This window comes from Zootoca vivipara, chromosome 1 (assembly GCF_965207765.1).
Source record: "Zootoca vivipara chromosome 1, rZooViv2.hap1.1, whole genome shotgun sequence".
NCBI classification, from domain to species: Eukaryota; Metazoa; Chordata; class Lepidosauria; order Squamata; family Lacertidae; genus Zootoca; species Zootoca vivipara.
In genome coordinates this window covers 130,488,539-130,507,246 of record NC_142582.1, presented here as the reverse complement: position 1 = coordinate 130,507,246, position 18,708 = coordinate 130,488,539, and the positions used below count along the sequence as shown (strand labels likewise).

The 18,708-nt window shown below is 47.4% G+C and overlaps 1 protein-coding gene across 3 annotated transcripts in view; it reads right to left on the bottom strand.

The window, feature by feature from the left end:
* Positions 1-3,780: 3,780 nt before the first annotated feature.
* Positions 3,781-18,708, bottom strand: part of GNG2 (G protein subunit gamma 2) — a 59,067-nt gene continuing 44,139 nt past the window's right edge. For 2 of the 3 annotated variants that reach the window (XM_035100568.3, XM_088655901.1), the window contains exons 2-4: positions 11,583-11,663; positions 10,689-10,821; positions 3,781-4,686 (exon numbers count right to left, since the gene is read on the bottom strand). In XM_035100568.3, coding sequence (XP_034956459.1) covers positions 4,558-4,686; positions 10,689-10,775 — 216 coding nt within the window. In that variant the 5' untranslated portion in view covers positions 10,776-10,821; positions 11,583-11,663 and the 3' untranslated portion in view covers positions 3,781-4,557. The remainder of the gene's footprint in view (positions 4,687-10,688; positions 10,822-11,582; positions 11,664-18,708) is intronic. The other variant, XM_088655906.1, reaches the window with a different exon arrangement.

Genomic DNA, 18,708 nt, shown 5'->3' with positions numbered 1-18,708 from the left:
AGTGGGCTGGGCTAGCTGGAGGAGAGAATGGGCGCGAGTTAAGAGGAGGAAAAATGATCGAGAAGGGGGCGCCGAAGACCGTAACTGACAGCCGCCCTGACGAATAGGGGCGAGAGGTGGAGGAGGCTTGTGAGGAAGGAAAGGGATGCTGAGGAGGACGGAGCCATAGATTTGTAACGTGTAGACGTAGACGGAGGGCTGGATTCCGGGGCCAGTTCAACACTTTCTTTTGCCAACCATAAAAATCAGTGGGGACACTCATGGGTTTGGGGGCATCTGTGATTGCTCTAAACAAAATGGTTTTATTTAAAGGCTTTAGCGGCAGACGGAGGGCAACAGGAAGGACGAAAGCTTCCCCTCTTCAATATCCGCCTGCTGTCTAGATTTTTGTTTGCCTGTGCTTTAAGAAACCCTGCTAACGGCATATGGCGAGTGAGATGAAGTCAAAGTATTTCCCTTCCCATTTTTCAAAAGAGGATATTCCACAGTTCAGGCCAGTGAAGATATAAATTGATTTTTAAAAGTCTGATCCATTTTCAAAAGTGATTTATTGGCCAGGTGGAGTTAAAGCTCACTCTTGTTTTTATTTTACAAAAGAACATTAAAAAATCAATAGTTGTTTGTTTGTTTTGGATGATACTTTGTTGTTGGATTTTTTATAACTTTCAGATACCAATGCTGTCTTAGACTGCAGCTGTATGTCCACAACTAGGATTTCTGCATCATTGAACTAAGTGGGATGTACTTCTGAGCAGATAAAGAATCATAGAATCATAGAATTGTAGAGTTGGAAGAGACCACAAGGGCCATCCAGTCCAACCCCCTGCCGAGCAGGAAACACCATCAAAGCATTCTTGACATATGCCTGTCAAGCCTCTGCTTAAAAACCTCCAAAGAAGGAGACTCCACCACACTCCTTGGTAGCAAATTCCACTGCCGAACAGCTCTTACTGTCAGGAAGTTCTTCCTAATGTTTAGGGGGAATCTTCTTTATTGTAGTTGGAATCCATTGCTCCGTGTCCGCTTCTCTGGAGCAGCAGAAAACAACCTTTCTCCCTCCTCTATATGACATCCTTTCATATATTTGAACATGGCTATCATATCACCCCTTAACATTCTCTTCTCCAGGCTAAACATACCCAGCTCCCTAAGCCGTTCCTCATAAGACATCGTTTCCAGGCCTTTGACCATTTTGGTTGCCCTCTTCTGGACACGTTCCAGCTTGTCAGTATCCTTCTTAAACTGTGGTGCCCAGAACTGGACACAGTACTCCAGGTGAGGTCTGACCAGAGCAGAATACAATGGTATTATATGTAAGCAAGGCACTCTGGGAGCCTTTTTGGCTGAAGAGTAGGATACAAATGCTAGTCTAAATAAATAAAGTTTTGAGGAAATGTTTTGAACATCTGCTCACCGCTCATATATATGATTTCAGGTCAGAGAATCCTCACCGTGCTGTTTTCGCACCAAGAGCAAACAGTTCCAGAGATTTGAACTTGGGTCTCCATAGCCCGTATCCTACATCTAAGTCTAAGACAAAACGAGGCCTCTCTTCTGTGCCACAACCTCCTTCCTTCCCTGGAGTTGCTGTTGTTATCAGGTCAGTGGGCTTTTGCCCAAACTATCCAGCAGAGGGCTTTTTGCAGAAGGAATCAACTTGCAGCTCTCTGCGGCGAGCTTGTCATATCGAGACGAAGCTCCCACAAATTATTATAACAGATGCCTGCCAATAACGGGATGGCGAGATGGATATGGAGCACACAAGGGACCATCTTTCTTGGAGATGTTACTTTCGAAGGAACACAGAGTCGGCCCAGTATACCTGAAGGAGCATCTCCACCCCCATCATTCTGCCTGGACACTGAGGTCCAGTGCCGAGGGCCTTCTGGTGGTTCCCACACTGTGAGAAGTGAGGTTAAAGGGAACCAGGCAGAGGGCCTGCTTGGTAGTGGCGCCTTCCCTGTGGAACGCCCTCCCATCAGATGTCAAGGCAATAAGCAACTACAGTATCTGACTTTTAGAAGGCATCTGAAGGCAGCCCTGTTTAGGGAAGTTTTCAATGTTTGCTGTTTTATCATGTTTTTAATACTCTGTTGGGAGCCGCCCAGAGTGGCTGGGGAAACCCAGCCAGATAGGCGGGATATAAATAATGAATTATTATTATTATTATTATTATTATTATTATTATTATTATTATTACTACAATTATTTGCTACCAGGACACATTTAGATCAGCCTTCACCAACCTGGTGTCCTCCAGATGTTTTGGGCTACAGCTTCTGTCAGGCCACGATGGCAGAGGTTGCTCTTCTCTTTTGCCTCACCCAGGTCTCTCCCTCTCCCTCCCTCTCCCCCCCCCACTTCCCAGGAAAAGGAGAAGGTTACACCATCTCTTCCATGAATCTAATCCTTAAGGTAAAGGGACCCCTGACCATTAGGTCCAGTTGTGACCGACTCTGGGGTTGCGTGCTCATCTCGCATTATTGGCTGAGGGAGCCGGCGTACAGTTTCCAGGTCATGTGGCCAGCATGACAAAGCTGCTTCTGGCGAACCAGAGCAGCGCACGGAAACACCGTTTACCTTCCCGCTGTAGCGGTTCCTATTTATCTACTTGCGTTTTGATGTGCTTTCGAACTGCTAGGTTGGCAGGAGCTGGGACCGAGCAACGGGAGCTCACCCCGTCACAGGGATTCGAACTGCCGACCTTCTGATCAGCAAGCCCTAGGCTCAGTGGTTTAACCCACAGCGCTTGTGGGCTCCCCATATTTCCAGCAGGATGAGAAAACGCATGCTGCCTTCTCTCCCTCACAGCCATCAGAGCCGGCAGCAGCTACAGATGCTTCTGATCGTCTCTCTTCCAATGCCCATTTCATCCAGGGAACCTCCAGCCCCCACCCGCTTTGTACTTTGTCTATCATGCCATGCAAACCTGGGAGGAAACCAGGCACCCTCTTCCACTAGCCCAGTGTGTTTCAAGAGTGGTCAGTACCACACACCCCTGGGGGTGGTGGGGTTACCCAGAGGCAGCTGGGTAAAAGAGCAGGGGATGTTTAGCCTGGAAAAGAGGAGACTAAGAGGAGATATGAGAGCCATCTTCAAATATCTCAAGGGCTGTCACATGAACGATGTTTTCTCCTGCTCTGGAGGGTAGGACTCGAACCCATGGCTTCAAGTCACGAGAAAGGAGATTCCGGATAAACATCAGGAAGAACTTTCCGACAGCAACAGCTGCTCAAAAGTAAGACTCTCCCTCGGGAGGTGGTGGACTCTCCCCTACTTGGAGGTTTTTATACAGATGTTGGATGGCCATCTGTCATGGATGCCTTAGCTGAGATTCCTGCCTTGCAGGGGGTTGGACTAGATGACCCTCAGGGCCCCTCCCAACTCTACGATTCTATGAAATGACTTTGAAAAACTGGTATCTCTGGATCAAGCTCATCCATTTTGTTGCGTTAATTAGTAGTTTTGGGTGGATTCTGAATGTGCAAATGTGTGTTGAATTTTATTGTGCTATTATCGTCCTTGGTGGGTCGTGCAAGCCACCATTCTGAATGCTTTCTATAGGGTAGCGGGATATCTTCAGAGAACCAAGGGAGCAGCGGCCCCAGAAAGTTTGGGAACCGCTGCTTTATCCCAGCAAAGCACCCCCAACAATGCCTTCTGAGAAGGTCACCACTGCATATAGAACTACCTGCAGTCAGGTGGCGCTCACCGTAACTGCACCATAGGAATATCACAGATGTCCGCGATACAAGGAGATGAAAAGGACGAGTCAGAATGCCCCATAACAACATACGGTTTTTACTTGCAGAACAAACAAAAAAAGCTACCAAATACAAGTGTTAGAAAAAACAGTGGTAGTAACTACGTCAGGAATGTACAAGTCGGGCCTCCCAGGCCCTTCCAAAGCTATGGCACATCCTTAGTTAAATCCTTGGGAAAGAACAAAAGTTGGCTGAGACTGAACAGCAACTGCAAATTGGTCCCCTGTCCCCCTCGCGTGGCGCTACTCTAAAAATGCTACATACGCACAAGACCCAAATGCTAAGGAACATCGGAATAAATCTAACCTGCTGCGATAATTTTACGATTCAACATAAATAACTGAGTGACATTTTTTTTTGAGGGGGGACACAAAAAAGGAATAAGGATATTATGTACATACACACACCGATACACAACCTTTTTCAACCACGCTCTGCGCAACCCTCTTTTTTTTTTTTAAAGAAAAAGACAAAAGGTTTTTTTTTCTGGCAAGAGCGTAAGTGGACATCAATTTTACTCTTTTACACATTCCCCCCTCCCTCTCCAGACAACTCTGCAGATGTCAAGATCTTTAGCCTCATAACGTAGGTCAACATCACCATTGCATTCTCCCAAGAAGGCAGCCGTTTTCTCTCTTTTTTTTTTTTTGATCATGCACTTCTCTGTAAACTTCCAGGCCATTTTGATTTTATGTTTTAAATTGGGTGGACTCTGGAAACACGTCCACGTTGCTGAAAAATCTCTACATCAGTGTCCAGGGCGGCCCAAATTGGGGTCAGGCTCCTGTGAGGTTTACAGAATGGCGCAGAAAAACTTCTTCTCTCTAAACGGGTTTTCTGAAGCAGGGACGGGAGTCAATAGAGGGTCTTCCTTGGCGTGGGCTTCACAGTAAGCCATCAAGTCTGCGGCGGCTTTCGACACCTGGTAGGAAAGAGAGAGGAGGTCAAGTTCTCTGGGAAGCAGTTCTCAAAGAGCAGCTGGTTGGACAAGGAAACCCACAGAGGCAGAAGATGGAGACCTGAAGATATTAATCCTAGATATTAGAATCATAGAGTTGGAAGAGACCACAAGGGCCATCCAGTCCGACCCCCTGCCGAGCAGGAAACACCATCAAAGCATTCCTGACATATGCCTGTCAAGCCTCTGCTTAAAGACCTCCAAAGAAGGAGACTCCACCACACTCCTTGGTAGCAAATTCCACTGCCGAACAGCTCTTACTGTCAAGAAGTTCTTCCTAATGTTTAGGTGGAATCTTCTTTCTTGTAGTTTGAATCCATTGCTCCGTGTCCGCTTCTCTGGAGCAGCAGAAAACTCTCAACAGAAAACTCTCAATGGACTCTCAACTCGCACCGGTCTCCCCCTGCATTGCACAAGATCAATGTGAGTTTTCCTCTAACTGCAACAGAAATCTAAAGGTAAAGGGACCCCTGACCATTAGGTCCAGTCGCAGACAACTCTGGGGTTGCGGCGCTCATCTCGCTTTACTGGCCGAGGGAGCCGGCGTACAGCTTCCGGGTCATGTAGCCAGCATGACAACGCCGCTTTTGGCGAAACCAGAGAAGCACAAGGAAACACCGTTTACCTTCCCGCCAGAGAGGTACCTATTTATCTACTTGCACTTTGATGTGCTTTTGAACTGCTAGGTTGGCAGGAGCTGGGACTGAGCAACGGGAGCTCACCCCGTCACAGGGATTCAAACTGCCGACCTTCCGATTGGCAAGCCCTAGGCTCTGTGGTTTAACCCACAACGCCACCCGCGTCCCAGAAATCTACCCTGCTGTAATTTAAGCCTGTTTGAGATGCTGCAGGACAGCAGAGAAGACCTCTCTGCCCTCTTCTGTGCAAAAGCCCTTCTGGGATTTGAAGAGTGCCACTGTTTGAGCGGCAGGTCAGCGGTCAGCCCCATATCCCTCAACCACATGGGAATACTACTCATCTGTTGCTGCGGAGAGTCGTGCTGGGACAAATTCTTATGGGGTTAAGTTCTCAGCACAAAAGGAAAGGGCGGCTGTCTCCTGAGCATCATGCAAGAGGAGCGCAACGGCTTTCTCTGCCTTGTCAAGCCTTTTGCCTTCTTCCTGGGGGGAGGGATCCCCATTGAGTGCTACGCTGCAGGTTGCATCTTGGGGGGGGGGGAGGCAGTTCCTGAAATTTTTCTGTAATAAAACAGCTGCTTTGAGATCTTGTATAGAATGTCCTGGGAGATTGAAGTGTTCTACTGGTTTCTCTGTCTTGTGGTTCCTGATGTCAGATTTATGTCCATTTATCCTTTGGCATAGGGTTTGGCCTGTTTGTCCAACATTCTATACAAGATCTCAAAGCAGCTGTTTTATTACAGAAAAATTTCAGGAACAGACTGGAAAGAGAAGTTGCTGAATTGGAACTCATTACCAAGCTTAAAACCATGGAGCCACCTGGGATGAATAAAGACATCGGATTCTTATCTCATTATGCATGATCAAGCTTTCTTTAGCGCCTCAGCCCTTGCTTTTCCCCCGCAGGACCTATTGTAGTCATCAGCAGTCATTAACAGCCATCTACAGGTTTACCTCTCCCATCAGCCCATCACCCATTCCCACCCACCCACCCACCCTCTGTATATACATAAGGGTCTGACACTTCTGTTTCAAGAGTATCTGAGGAAGTGTGCATGCACACGAAAGCTCATACCAAAATAAAAACTTAGTTGGTCTTTAAGGTGCTAATGAAGGATTTTTTTTATTTTTGCTTCGACTCAGACCAACACAGCTACCTACCTGTAACTAGATCTCAGAGAGAGAGAGAGAGAGAGAGAGAGAGAGAGAGAGAGAGAGAGAGAGAGAGAGAGAGAGAGAAGCCTCTTTTTGCAGGGGAGATTAGCAGTTTAGTCGGCCGCCCATCCCAAGTGACAGGACAGGCCCAACTCATTCTAGGTTCCCCCCTTCCCCTCCCTCTACAAAGGGAACACTGAGACCCAGGAGAAGGATGCCCAACAACCTGGACTGTTTATTTTAAAAATGCAGTATTTATTATATTATATTATTTTCCACCTTTCTTCTCCAAGGAGCTCAAGATGAGCTCAAGTCTTCCTCCCCTATTTTATCATCACAACAACCCTGTGAGTTAGATGGGCTGAAGGCAAGAAATGGCAAGAAGACGCAGTCCCAGCAAAAGAAGACTAGCAGATGAAACTAATGGAGTACACAGAAATGGCAAAATTAACTGGAAGAGTGAGAAACCAGGAAGAGAAGAGTTTTAACAGAGAATAGGGGAAAATTGTGAATTAAGTTCGCAACTAGAGGTACCGCTGTATTTGAAAAAAATGATTGTAAGCAACTTAAAACCTTAGCAGGATTAGAATAAATTCAGCTGTTAAGGTATAGTTGGAGGGGGGAAACAGAGAGAAAAATAATTAAGGAATAATTTGGATATACAGCAGTAAAGGGGGGGGGAAATGAAAGGGACCGCAGAAGGGGCGGGGGAGGGAAGTAGTTTTAATTTGTGTGTTCTAAATTTTGGAATTTACATATTGAAAATGATGAACATTAAAAAAAAACAACCACAGAATTTTTGAGCACAAAATGGGAGCTTTGAAGCCACTGATAAGATTTCTTTTAACCTTTGGAGCCAGTCAGCCAGTGAGGAAAGGCACCCGGGATCATTCTGGCAGTGCTGTTTGCTCCAAAGCGAAGGTTTTAGGAATGCTGATTATTAGTGCATCCTTATTACTTTGTCATGCAGCGCATAGTCAACCCCTCTCTCCCAGGAGATAGTGATGGCCACCGACTTTGATGGCTTCAAAAGAGGATCAGACAAGATCATGGAGGAGAGGGCTGTTCTTTGCCACCACAGTCGCAGGCAGGAGGGAAGAAGGCTCTTGTGCTTGGGTACTGCTTGCGGGTTTCTGGTTCATCACTGTGAGAACAGGATGCTGGACTAGATGGGCCACTGGCCTGATCCAGCAGGTTATTTTATGTTCTTGCATAATCTCACAGCGGTGGCTGTGAGGAGCCGTGGTTGCATCTGCTGGATATTCTCTCTCTCTGTGTGTGAGAATCATTTGTTCCACAAACAAAGAACAAAGAGGCAGAAGGCTGAGTTTGTTTTGTCTATGCATTGACATTTTCTGTGGGAACCATTCTTTGGACCTGCGCAGTGTGACAGGAAGTACTGATAACAATGGTTCTGTGCAACTTGTAACTTGTTGCGAGTCCCTTGCTTGAGCCTTGCGGTGAGGGAAGCAGAGAGAGTCTTGGACTCTTGTTGGACTCTAAGCATGCCTTGACCAAGGCAGTGGTGAATATCTGTATATATTTGCTACCAGTATGCCTCTACACCTGACTGAATCTGAACCTGGAGTACTGTGTCCAGTTCTGGGCACCACAATTCAAGAAGGATACTGACAAACTGGAACATGTCCAGAGGAGGGCAACCAAAATGGTCAAAGGCCTGGAAACGATGCCTTATGAGGAACGGCTTAGGGAGCTGGGTATGTTTAGCCTGGAGAAGAGAAGGTTAAGGGGTGATATGATAGCCATGTTCAAATATATGAAAGGATGTCATATAGAAGAGGGTAAAATGTTGTTTTCTGCTGCTCCAGAGAAGCAGACACGGAGCAATGGATTCAAACTACAAGAAAGAAGATTCCACCTAAAGATTAGGAAGAACTTCCTGACAATAAAAGCTGTTCGGCAGTGGAATTTGCTGCCAAGGAGTGTGGTGGAGGTCTCCTTCTTTGGAGGTCTTTAAGCAGAGGCTTGACAGGCATATGTCAAGAATGCTTTGATGGCGTTTCCTGCTTGGCAGGGGGTTGGACTGGATGGCCCTTGTGGTCTCTTCCAACTCTATGATTCTATGAATCTTTATGGCGTCCATGAGTGTTTATTGCCTACTGTGTGTACCTTCAACCCCAAAGACGCTTCCAAGGAAGGAGCTGCGTTGAGACGCATGGATACTGGCACACATGGGCAGCGAAAGTGATGCCGGACCCAATCCTACTAAATCATCCTACTAAATCATCAGAAGTTGATGGACTGATCCAACAGTATCATGAAAGGGATCCTGCCCTTTTGAATTTGCCACTACGCTACTGGGTGGGTGGGGCTGTGCCCCATTTGCCCTAATGGACCAGCTCCCAGTATAAAGAACACAATTTCTTTCTTCCTAGTGGCACGATGAATCTCACCACTCTCCCTCTTTCCCCCAAATTTCCCAGAGCCTCAGCCTCATTTCCCCTCCCACCCCTGCAAATGAACCAGAGTGGAAACCAAAATTCAGGGGGCTGATATCTCAGAAAACCACATTGTGCAAACCATGCCTTCGTTGAAATCCCCACTCTCTGCAGTGGGGAAGAAGACACAGACACACACATAAGGGATAGGCAAATCTCTTAATTCTGGCTTCTCCATTACCCATTTTTCCAATCTCCAATTCCTCACATTTCCACACCTGTTTGCCATTTCTTTTCAAGAAGCCCTCGTGAAAAATTGTCAGCGTTTTTGTGCTGATTTTTCACACTAGTATATACAATTTTGCTATGCAATTTTGTCCAGCACACATCATTTTGCAATCCGCCACCCCCCCAAAAAAACAATGCATTTTGGTACACATTCGTTGGTGGGAGAGCTGCATTGCAAAATTCAGAAGGTGCGAATCTCAAAGGATGGCTGTTGTTTTGGCTCACATACGGTTTCAGAAACTGAGCTAGGTAGGTTTGCCTTTAAAGGCAAATGGAATGGATTTTCTCCGGTGTTCCTTGTCTGCACCAGGTCCACCTTGGGCAAAACGTATGTGTTTTTGTGTAAGAGCAACCAGCCCCTTGATAACGCAAGGCTGGCCGAGACGCCTTTCTAAGTATGCCAAGCCACGGTGGAGGATGCTTGCTGTTGCCATAGTAACGCAGGGAGAAAGGAGCAAGCCGCAGCCATCTAGCACATTTCAACGCAAAGGCTCTCTTGAATTTCTGTCCATGGATAGCAGGGTCGGTTACCCCATTTCACAAAAACCCACAGCCAGAGAAATATAGCTAGGAAATGCTAACTCGAGCCAAGTTCCCACAATGTGGCAAGCGCAATGGAAATGGCTTAAGGATTTGTAAATCGAGGGTGTGTCTGTATGGTAGATTCTCTGTCACTTACGGACTCGCTGTTAAAACCGTGCTTATGGAAGACAATCTTACTCGGCTACGAGTGATCGCCAAAGAAGAAGAAAGAAGATTCGCTGGCACACATGGGCAAAGTTTCATTTACCAAGACATGGGTGGGCAGATGCCCGGCTTGCAGGATCTGGTCTCTCTCTCTCTGTGTGTGTGTTTTAAATCCTGATCTCCGCCAACTGGAACCAGGAACAAAGGATCTACTCTTGAAATGAATAGACTTCGGAGCCCAGGACTTCGTTATGAATACCAGAGCTGAAGGGAGCTCGTGGTCCCGTCACAAAAGAAATCCACTCCTGATTGTCCCCCACGCCAAGATCCCAGATCTCTTCCTCGATGGCCGGGGTGGAGTCACTTCATAAGATGAGCTTGCTGGATCAGGCCAGTGTCCCATCTAGCTCAGCCTCCTGTACTCACAGCGGCCGAACAGATGCCCCAATGGGGAACCCTCAAGCAGGATTCAAGCACAAGAGCTCTCTCAATTTCTGCAGTTTCCGGCAACGGGCATTCAGAAACATCACTGCTTCCAGCTACAATAGCAGAGGAGAGCCATTGTGGGTAATAGCCCTTGATAGCTCTCTCCTCCATGAATTTTACTAATTGTCTTTTAAAGCCATCCAAGATGGTGCCCCCTTGCCTCCTGTGGCAGTGAGTTCCACAGTTTAACAACTCATTGTCCTGAAATGTCCAATTCCACGGACTCCGACTCCCACCATCCGTTGTTTAAAAAACAACATCTCCTTCCCCTAAGCCACCTGTCTGAGCCGAGAACTTGCTTGCGGGTCCTTACCTTTATTCTGTCGATGTTCGCCTCCATTTTGAGCTGCTCTACCAGTTTCCTGGCTTGCGCTATGCTGGTGGTGTTGTTGCTGGCCATCTGAACTTTCCTCGTGGGCCTGTGGGTGCTCGCCCCTCCTGGTGCGCTGCAAAAGACGAGAGAATGAAGCAAGGTGATCCATCAGGGAGCTAATAAACTGCTAGGCTTGCAAAGCCATCCTCAGAGAAAGAGGAATCTGATCGAGGGGGCGGTGATTAATAAGGATGCAAATACTACAGTTTGGTTTCATGGACTGCAAGAAATATTAAAAACTTCCCTAAACAGGGCTGCCTTCAGTTGTCTTCTAAAAGTCAGATAGTTGTTTATTTCCTTGACATCTGATACCCCCTATCAGAGGGGTGTCCCACAGGGCAGGCACCACCACCGAGAAGGCCCTCTGCCTGGTTCAGACACAACCAGCTCCCTCCCACAATGTGTTTGAGATAAGGCAGAAGGATTTCCAAGATCAGGCATCCCCAAACTTCGGCCCTCCAGATGTTTTGGACTACAATTCCCATCTTCCCTGACCACTGGTCCTGCTAGCTAGGGATCATGGGAGTTGTAGGCCAAAACATCTGGAGGGCCGCAGTTTGGGGATGCCTGTCCAAGATGATTTATTTCACTTATTTCATAAAATTCATGCGCCGCGTGACTGTTTTTAAAAAACACTGTCAAAGTGGTTTGCCAAAAAGAGAAAACAATAACATTACCAATAAGAAAAAAGTAAGAACCACTCTTTAAGACTTCAGAAAAGTGAAGATCTAGTACAACCCCCTGCAATGTAGGAATGTTGTTGTTTTTCCAAACCCACAGTCCTGAGATTAAGGGTCTCATGCGCTAGATAGAAAAGGGATGAGGGCAATTCACCTGAAGTCACTGTCCCCTGTGATATTCTGTGTGGAGATGATCCAAGCCGAGGATGTTCACTCCTCAAGAGTAAGCAAAGCCCTGTAGAATCAAAGAGAATGGCAAAGGTGAGGTGTGTCTAAGCCCTGCTATCCATCCCCAACCAGATGTTTTGAAGCACAACTCCCACCTGGGGGATCCTTTCCCCCCTCGCCTCACCCCAAATCATATTATTAACTGTTATTTTTATTATTGATTGCCCACCCTTCACCTTAAAGGCCTTAGAGCAGGCTGCAAGCCTAAGGCGCAATGTTTAAAGGGGGCTTGAAACAGCTTATAACCCGAAAGACGGGAGAGCGACCTGCGCGCCCGCAGAAAAGCAGAAGGAAGCGATCGGAATCTGTTTCATCAGAGCTAAAGAAAAGCATTATGTCCCGCCCGACGGGAAAGTTAGCTTGGCTGCAGGATCAGGCCGAAGGCACTACCAGCCAGGCATCCTGTTCTTACAGTGGCCAACCAGGGAAGTCCGCGGGCAGGACTTTGTCTCTCCCCACCCGCCATTCCCAGCTGTGGTTCTTCCAAGATGCACTGCCTCCGACAGAGGAGGAAAGACACGGCCGCTGTGCTCAGTAGCCATTGGTAGCCTTGTCCTTCAAGACGAGGGGCGGGGCCTGAGGAGAGGGGGTGTGGCTGGGGAGCATCCCAAAGGCATATTTCGTATGGTCACCTGGAGCTCTTTGGAGGAAAAAAGATGGTACATGTGGGATGTGATCCATGAAGAGGCAGTCAAGTACAACATTCCTTGTAATGCTAGAAAAGAAGTCAAAAACTTCCTGTTCCTCCTGGCTGGAGCATCCTTGCTTTTGCATGTGATAGAAGGTGGGTGTGAGCCAACCTGTCCAGGTAACAAAAGGACGAGTAACGCAGCACTCGTTCTCTCTCTCTTTTTACTTCTTCATTTGACCAGCTTTTAGCTAGGACTGCTCCGCTAGCTCTCAGCCCACAGGAACATAAAATCTGAGACAGACTGAATTGTATAACAGTGAGAAGCTCACACGAGCCTGCAACCGGCTACCTGCCGTGCATGTCCAAAGGGGGAATGTAACTCTGCTACATAAAGGAACTTGCTAGCACAAGTTAGGAAGGATATTAATAAACAATATATCCTCCCCTGCCTCCCTGAACATTCCCACAGTGCACCCATGCAATAAAATGAAATGAAATGAATGTATTCACAGGGGCAGAGAAGCAGGAAGAGAACACAATGATCTCTAGAACAGTTTGGTTTGTGTGTGCTAAAAGCCAGCTGCAAAACCAGGAACATCTGCCTCTATCAAATAAACCTTTTTGAGGTCTGCAAAGGCACAGGTGGAGGTTTAAGCGCTTGGGGATTAACCGGAGGGGGGCATTCACTTTGGCCACAAATCATGCTGGTTTATGTCAAGGATCATTGGACCAATGACAGACAGACACCCTACAGGTGAAGACGGGAGGCGCACGTTCCGAAATGTAACGGATGTCATCCGACCAGACTCCCAGCCACAAGAAAGGTTTACCCTTTGCGTTCGCCCACCCCCTCCAGGCAGCATACGAACCCCGTCCGGTTTGAAGCAAGGGCATAAAATAGCAAGCAACAAATGCAGCTTGGTGTTCAAGCCACTTTCGCTACACATTAAAGGCGGCCTTTGGCAGTTGGGGGCCTTCCAGCTGGGGCTGATGGGAGTTGTAGTCCAAAACCTCCAGAAGCTGCCAAGTTGGCAAAGGCTGGCTTAGCATGCCTCTCCCCAACTTCATCTGTGGGACGCCGACATGCTTGCAAACCCGCCTTTCCTTGCAATCAAAGGACCCAGGACTTCCATATTCTTTTTCGAGGAAGGAGATTACAGAACAACGAGGTTTAGAGTTGTCATGCACTCACAGAAACTGAAGATTCAGACAGGAAAATTGGGGGTTTCTGCAAGGACTATGCTCCCCAGCTCGCTTTGAAAAGGATACTTTGGCCTAGCCCTAGAAACATCTTTTGTTCTTTATATAGGCTCCACCTGGCTAATTACTTTCTCCTCCCCTACACTGCTGGCAGCTGGGTCCTGTTTAAGATCTGATCCTCAATTGTCACCTCCCCTCACAACAGAGCCCCTGTGCCTTTAACGCCTGCATGGCAGGTCATAATTCAACCGGAATAACCCTGCACAGAATAACCCTGAATTATGGTGCTGGAGGAGACTCTTGAGAGTCCCATGGACTGCAAGAAGATCAAACCTATCCATTCTGAAGGAAATCAGCCCTGAGTGCTCCCTGGAAGGACAGATCGTGAAGCTGAGGCTCCAATACTTTGGCCACTTAATGAGAAGAGAAGAATCCTTGGGAAAGACCCTGATGTTGGGAAAGATTGGGGGCACTAGGAGAAGGGGACGACAGAGGACGAGATGGTTGGACAGTGTTCTTGAAGCTACGAACATGAGTCTGACCAAACTGCGGGAGGCAGTGCAAGACAGGAGTGCCTGGTGTGCTATGGTCCATGGGGTCGCGAAGAGTCGTACACGACTGAGCGACTAAACAACAACAACCCTGCACAATGGGGTGCCCACCTGTGGAATTCACCGTCCCAAGATGTGGTGATGGCGAGCAGGTTTCCCACCCCCACCCCTGCTCACAATTTTTATTTAACAGAATCGTAGAGTTGGAAGGGACCCCCAAGGGTCATCCAGTCCAACCCCCTGCAGTGCAGGAATTGCCACTAAATAATCCCTGACAGATGGTCACCCAACCTCTGTTTAAAAATCTCCAAGGAAGGAGAGTCCACCACCTTCTGAGGGAGCTTGCCCCTCTGTCGAATGGCTCCAACCTCCAGAAAGTTCTTAATTTTTAATTCTTAATTCTCAATTCTTAATTTTAATTCTTAAACTTTGATATTTTTAACTGCTGTTAAATCTGTATTGTCCCTGTTATACCCTATTGCAAATTTAAATGGATCCCTATCGTGTTTTTATGACTTCCCTGATATTGTATGTGAGCTGGAACTGGTCTGTGACCGAAATAATATATTTGTATCTGTTCTTCCTAATATTTAGTCGGATTTGCAAAAGAGTCATTGCTGCTGGTTTCCAACGAAGGCAAAAAATTCGTCTGTTTACAATTAATATACGTGTGTATACTTGAAAAGTAAGCGAAATATAAAAGGGAACCCAAACAGAGGACACACACGGGAGCCAAGGAAGTAAACACATAAGAGGAAAAGAAGAAGACATTTCAAACTTCAAAGCCTGTGTTGTAACTAATATCAAGCGTAGTTTAAACATGACAGCAACTTAAACATTGCAACGTACTGTATCACAAATCTTTAGAAGAGGAGGCCAGCTTAGCCTAGCGGTTCCTTCACATTCCACTCTGAGTCACTGTTAGCTTAAATGGCTTTTCCCCTCCCGCATGGAGGGGGGGAAAAAAGAGTCTGGAGATGAGAGTTAAATAGAACCTCCATGTCTGTGCGCAGTCTACCTGCGATACTCCGCCTGTCAGTTTTTGGCTACCTGCTGTTGGAAACAGAGCGCTGGCTGCCCAGCAAGCCCTTACATCAAGGTTGGAACAAATGTTTTGAAAACCACAAGCTGCGTTTCTTTCCCTCCCTCTCCTTCCAAGCACTTGGAAATGTCTTGGGATTCCGACAAGGTTTCTTAATGGGGGACAAGGAAGCCTGTTCGCAATTCAGCTTTTTTGCTTTCTTTTTTTCTCAGCCGTTGGCATTTAAAAATAAATAAATAATAAAAGCTCCTTTTTTATTTACCGTGTGCGGTTTGAAATTTTGAGAGACGAGCGGAGCCCAACTGGAAAGGGGCCAGCAAAAATGAGTGGTAATGAGCCCGTTTCCATGGAGACGGCTTCATTAGGATGCTGGCGTACAGCGATGGTTTGCTCAGCGCATCTCGGGGAAGCGGGGTTTCAAAAGGGGTTGGCAAGAGGAGAAGAAATAGCTCCCCCCCCAGTTGCGCCGGGCAAAAGAAATATATGTATGTTTTTCCTTGTCTCGGCAGAAACAAGGAGGGGACTGTAACTGTTGCTGACTTGGCAGCGCTGAGTTCCAATCTCGCTCTCTCTTTCCCACCTTCAGAGGAATTCCCCCCTGAAAATTCAAAAGATGCCGAAAGGCGATGGGAGTTTGAGCAGTCGGAAGCAGGTTATTTCAAAACCAGAAAGTTGCATAGAATTATAGAATCGTAGAGTTGGAAGAGACCACAAGGGCCATCCAGTCCAACCCCCTGCCAAGCAGGAAACACCATCAAAGCATTCTTGACATATGCCTGTCAAGCCTCTGCTTAAAGACCTCCAAAGAAGGAGACTCCACCACACTCCTTGGGAGCAAATTCCACTGACAAACAGCTCTTAATGTCAGGAAGTTCTTCCTAATGTTTAGGTGGAATCATCTTTCTTGTAGTTTGAATCCATTGTTCCATGTCCGCTTCTCTGGAGCAGCAGAAAACAACCTTTCTCCCTCCTCTATATGGCATCCTTTTATATATTTGAACATGGCTATCATATCACCCCTTAACCTCTTCTCCAGGCTAATCATACCCAGCTCCCAAAGCCTTTCCTCATAAGGCATTGTTTCCAGGCCTTTGACCATTTTGGTTGCCCTCTTCTGGACACGTTCCAGCTTGTCAGTCTCCTTCTTGAACTGTGGTGCCCAGAACTGGACACAATACTCCAGGTGAGGTCTGACCAGAGCAGAATACAGTGGTACTATTACTTCCCTTGATCTAGATGCTATATATGCAGGAGGGGAACAGAGAAGATAAACTGGAAACAGGACAGTTGCACTTATTTCAGGGCACACCGAGAAGAAAAATCATAAAAACTCAGATGAACGACCTGATTTGAACACTGCATTTGCCGCATACATTTAACGTGCCATGATATGACTTTGCACAGTCATGCCCCCCCCCCAAGAATCCTGGGAGTTGTAGTTTGTTGCGAGTGCTGAGAGCTGTTATTCCGCTCCCGGAACCACAATTCAAAAAGGGTTTTTAATAATCAATTCCTCTTCATGCGTGAGTGCCTGGAGGCGGTTGGAGGATGGATGGCGGCTAACAGATTGAGGTTGAATCCTGACAAGACAGAAGTACTGTTTGTGGGGGACAGAAGGCGGGCAGATGTGGAGGACTCCCTGGTCTTGAATGGGGTAACTGTGCCCCTGAAGGACCAGGTGTGCAGCCTGGGAGTCATTTTGGACTCACAGCTGTCCATGGAGGTGCAGGTTAATTCTGTGTCCAGGGCAGCTGTCTACCAGCTCCATCTGGTACGCAGGCTGAGACCCTACCTGCCTGCAGACTGTCTAGCCCAGGGGTCCCCAGACTTACCGAGCGGCGGGCCGGTGCCCGCCGCGCCGCCCGCGCGGTGGGCCGGACGGCAGGGGAGTGCGCGCGCAGCGGGCCGGAGGGCGGGGGAGTGCGCGCCCGTGCGCATGCGCACACGCACACGGGCGGAAAAAAATCGCCGAAAATCGCTTGTGCGCATGCGTATGGGCCTCCCCCGACCCGGAAGTGCACCAGAAATGACCTCTTCCGGGTCGGGAGAGGCCTGTACGCATGCGCACAAAGGATTTTCGGCGATTTTTTGCCGATTTTTTAGATCGCCGCTGCGCCGCGCGCCGTGAGAGCGGGCGGCGGCAGCGGGCGGCGGGGGTCGTCGCGGGCCGGATTGGAAGGCCGATTGGGCCGCATCCGGCCCGGGGGCCGTAGTTTGGGGACCCCTGGTCTAGCCAGAGTGGTGCATGCTCTAGTTATCTCCTGCTTGGACTACTGCAATGCGCTCTACGTGGGGCTACCTTTGAAGGTGACCCAGAAACTACAACTAATCCAGAATGCGGCAGCTAGACTGGTGACTGGGAGTGGCCGCTGGGACCACATAACACTGGTCTTGAAAGATCTACATTGGCTCCCATTACATTTCCGAGCACAATTCAAAGTGTTGGTGCTGACCTTTAAAGCCCTAAATGGCCTCGGTCCTGTATACCTGAAGGAGCGTCTCCACCTCCATCATTCTGCCCAGACACTGAGGTCCAGCGCCGAGGGCCTTCTGGCGGTTCCCTCGTTGCGAGAAGCCAAGTTGCAGGGAACCAGGCAGAGGGCCTTCTTGGTAGTGGCGCCCGCCCTGTGGAACGCCCTCCCATCAGATGTCAAAGAGAAAAACAGCTACCAGATTTTTTAGAAGACATCTGAAGGCAGCCCTGTTTAGGGAGGCTTTTAATGTTTAATAGATTATTTTACTTCATTTTTCTGTTGGAAGCCGCCCAGAGTGGCTGGGGAAACCCAGCCAGATGGGCAGGGTATAAATAATAAATTATTATTATTATTATTATTATTATTATTATTATTATTGGAAACTCTGGGAATAGAACCACCTAGGGGCACAGCAATGAAATCGCGAGCACAATTTGTAAAGATGTCCAGGATGTTTCCAAACTGGATGGGGTACCACATGTTGAGATTCCGGCATTGCAGTGGGCTGGACTACATGGCCCTCAAAAGTCCCTTCCAACTCTACAATTCCATGATTCTCTGAATTGCAGCTCTCTGGGAGGCACAGGGTCTCTTAACAAAACTTGGCACCTTTTTAAAAAACTACAGCTCCCAGGGTCATATGGGGTGGGGGGTGGGGGGAGCCACGACTCAAAGTGATACCACGGAGCTTCAAATGTACAGGTGAAACTCGGAAAATTAGAATATCGTCGAAAAGTGCATTCTTTTCAGTAACGCAACTTAAAAGGTGAAACCAATATATGAGATAGATGCATGACATGCAAAGCAAGCTATGTCAAGCCTTTATTTGTTGTAATTGTAATTATTTGTCGTTAGGCGGGTCAATCATAAATGGAATGTAATTAATGAAATGTAATAGCGAGGTTTATTTTTGTATTATTGTAACTAGTACTGGTATTTGTTTTATTACTGTGGAATTTCCAAAAGAAAGCATTTGTAAAAAATTAAAAGAATAATAAAGAATAATAAGTTGCATTACTGAAATAAATGCACTTTTCAACGATATTCTAATTTTCTGAGTTTCACCTGTATGGTGTTCTCTCACAATGTCCAGGTGCTGATCCGGTTTCTGGGTACTAGGTTCGTATCCTGTGGAGCAGCTGCTTCTGGTCAGT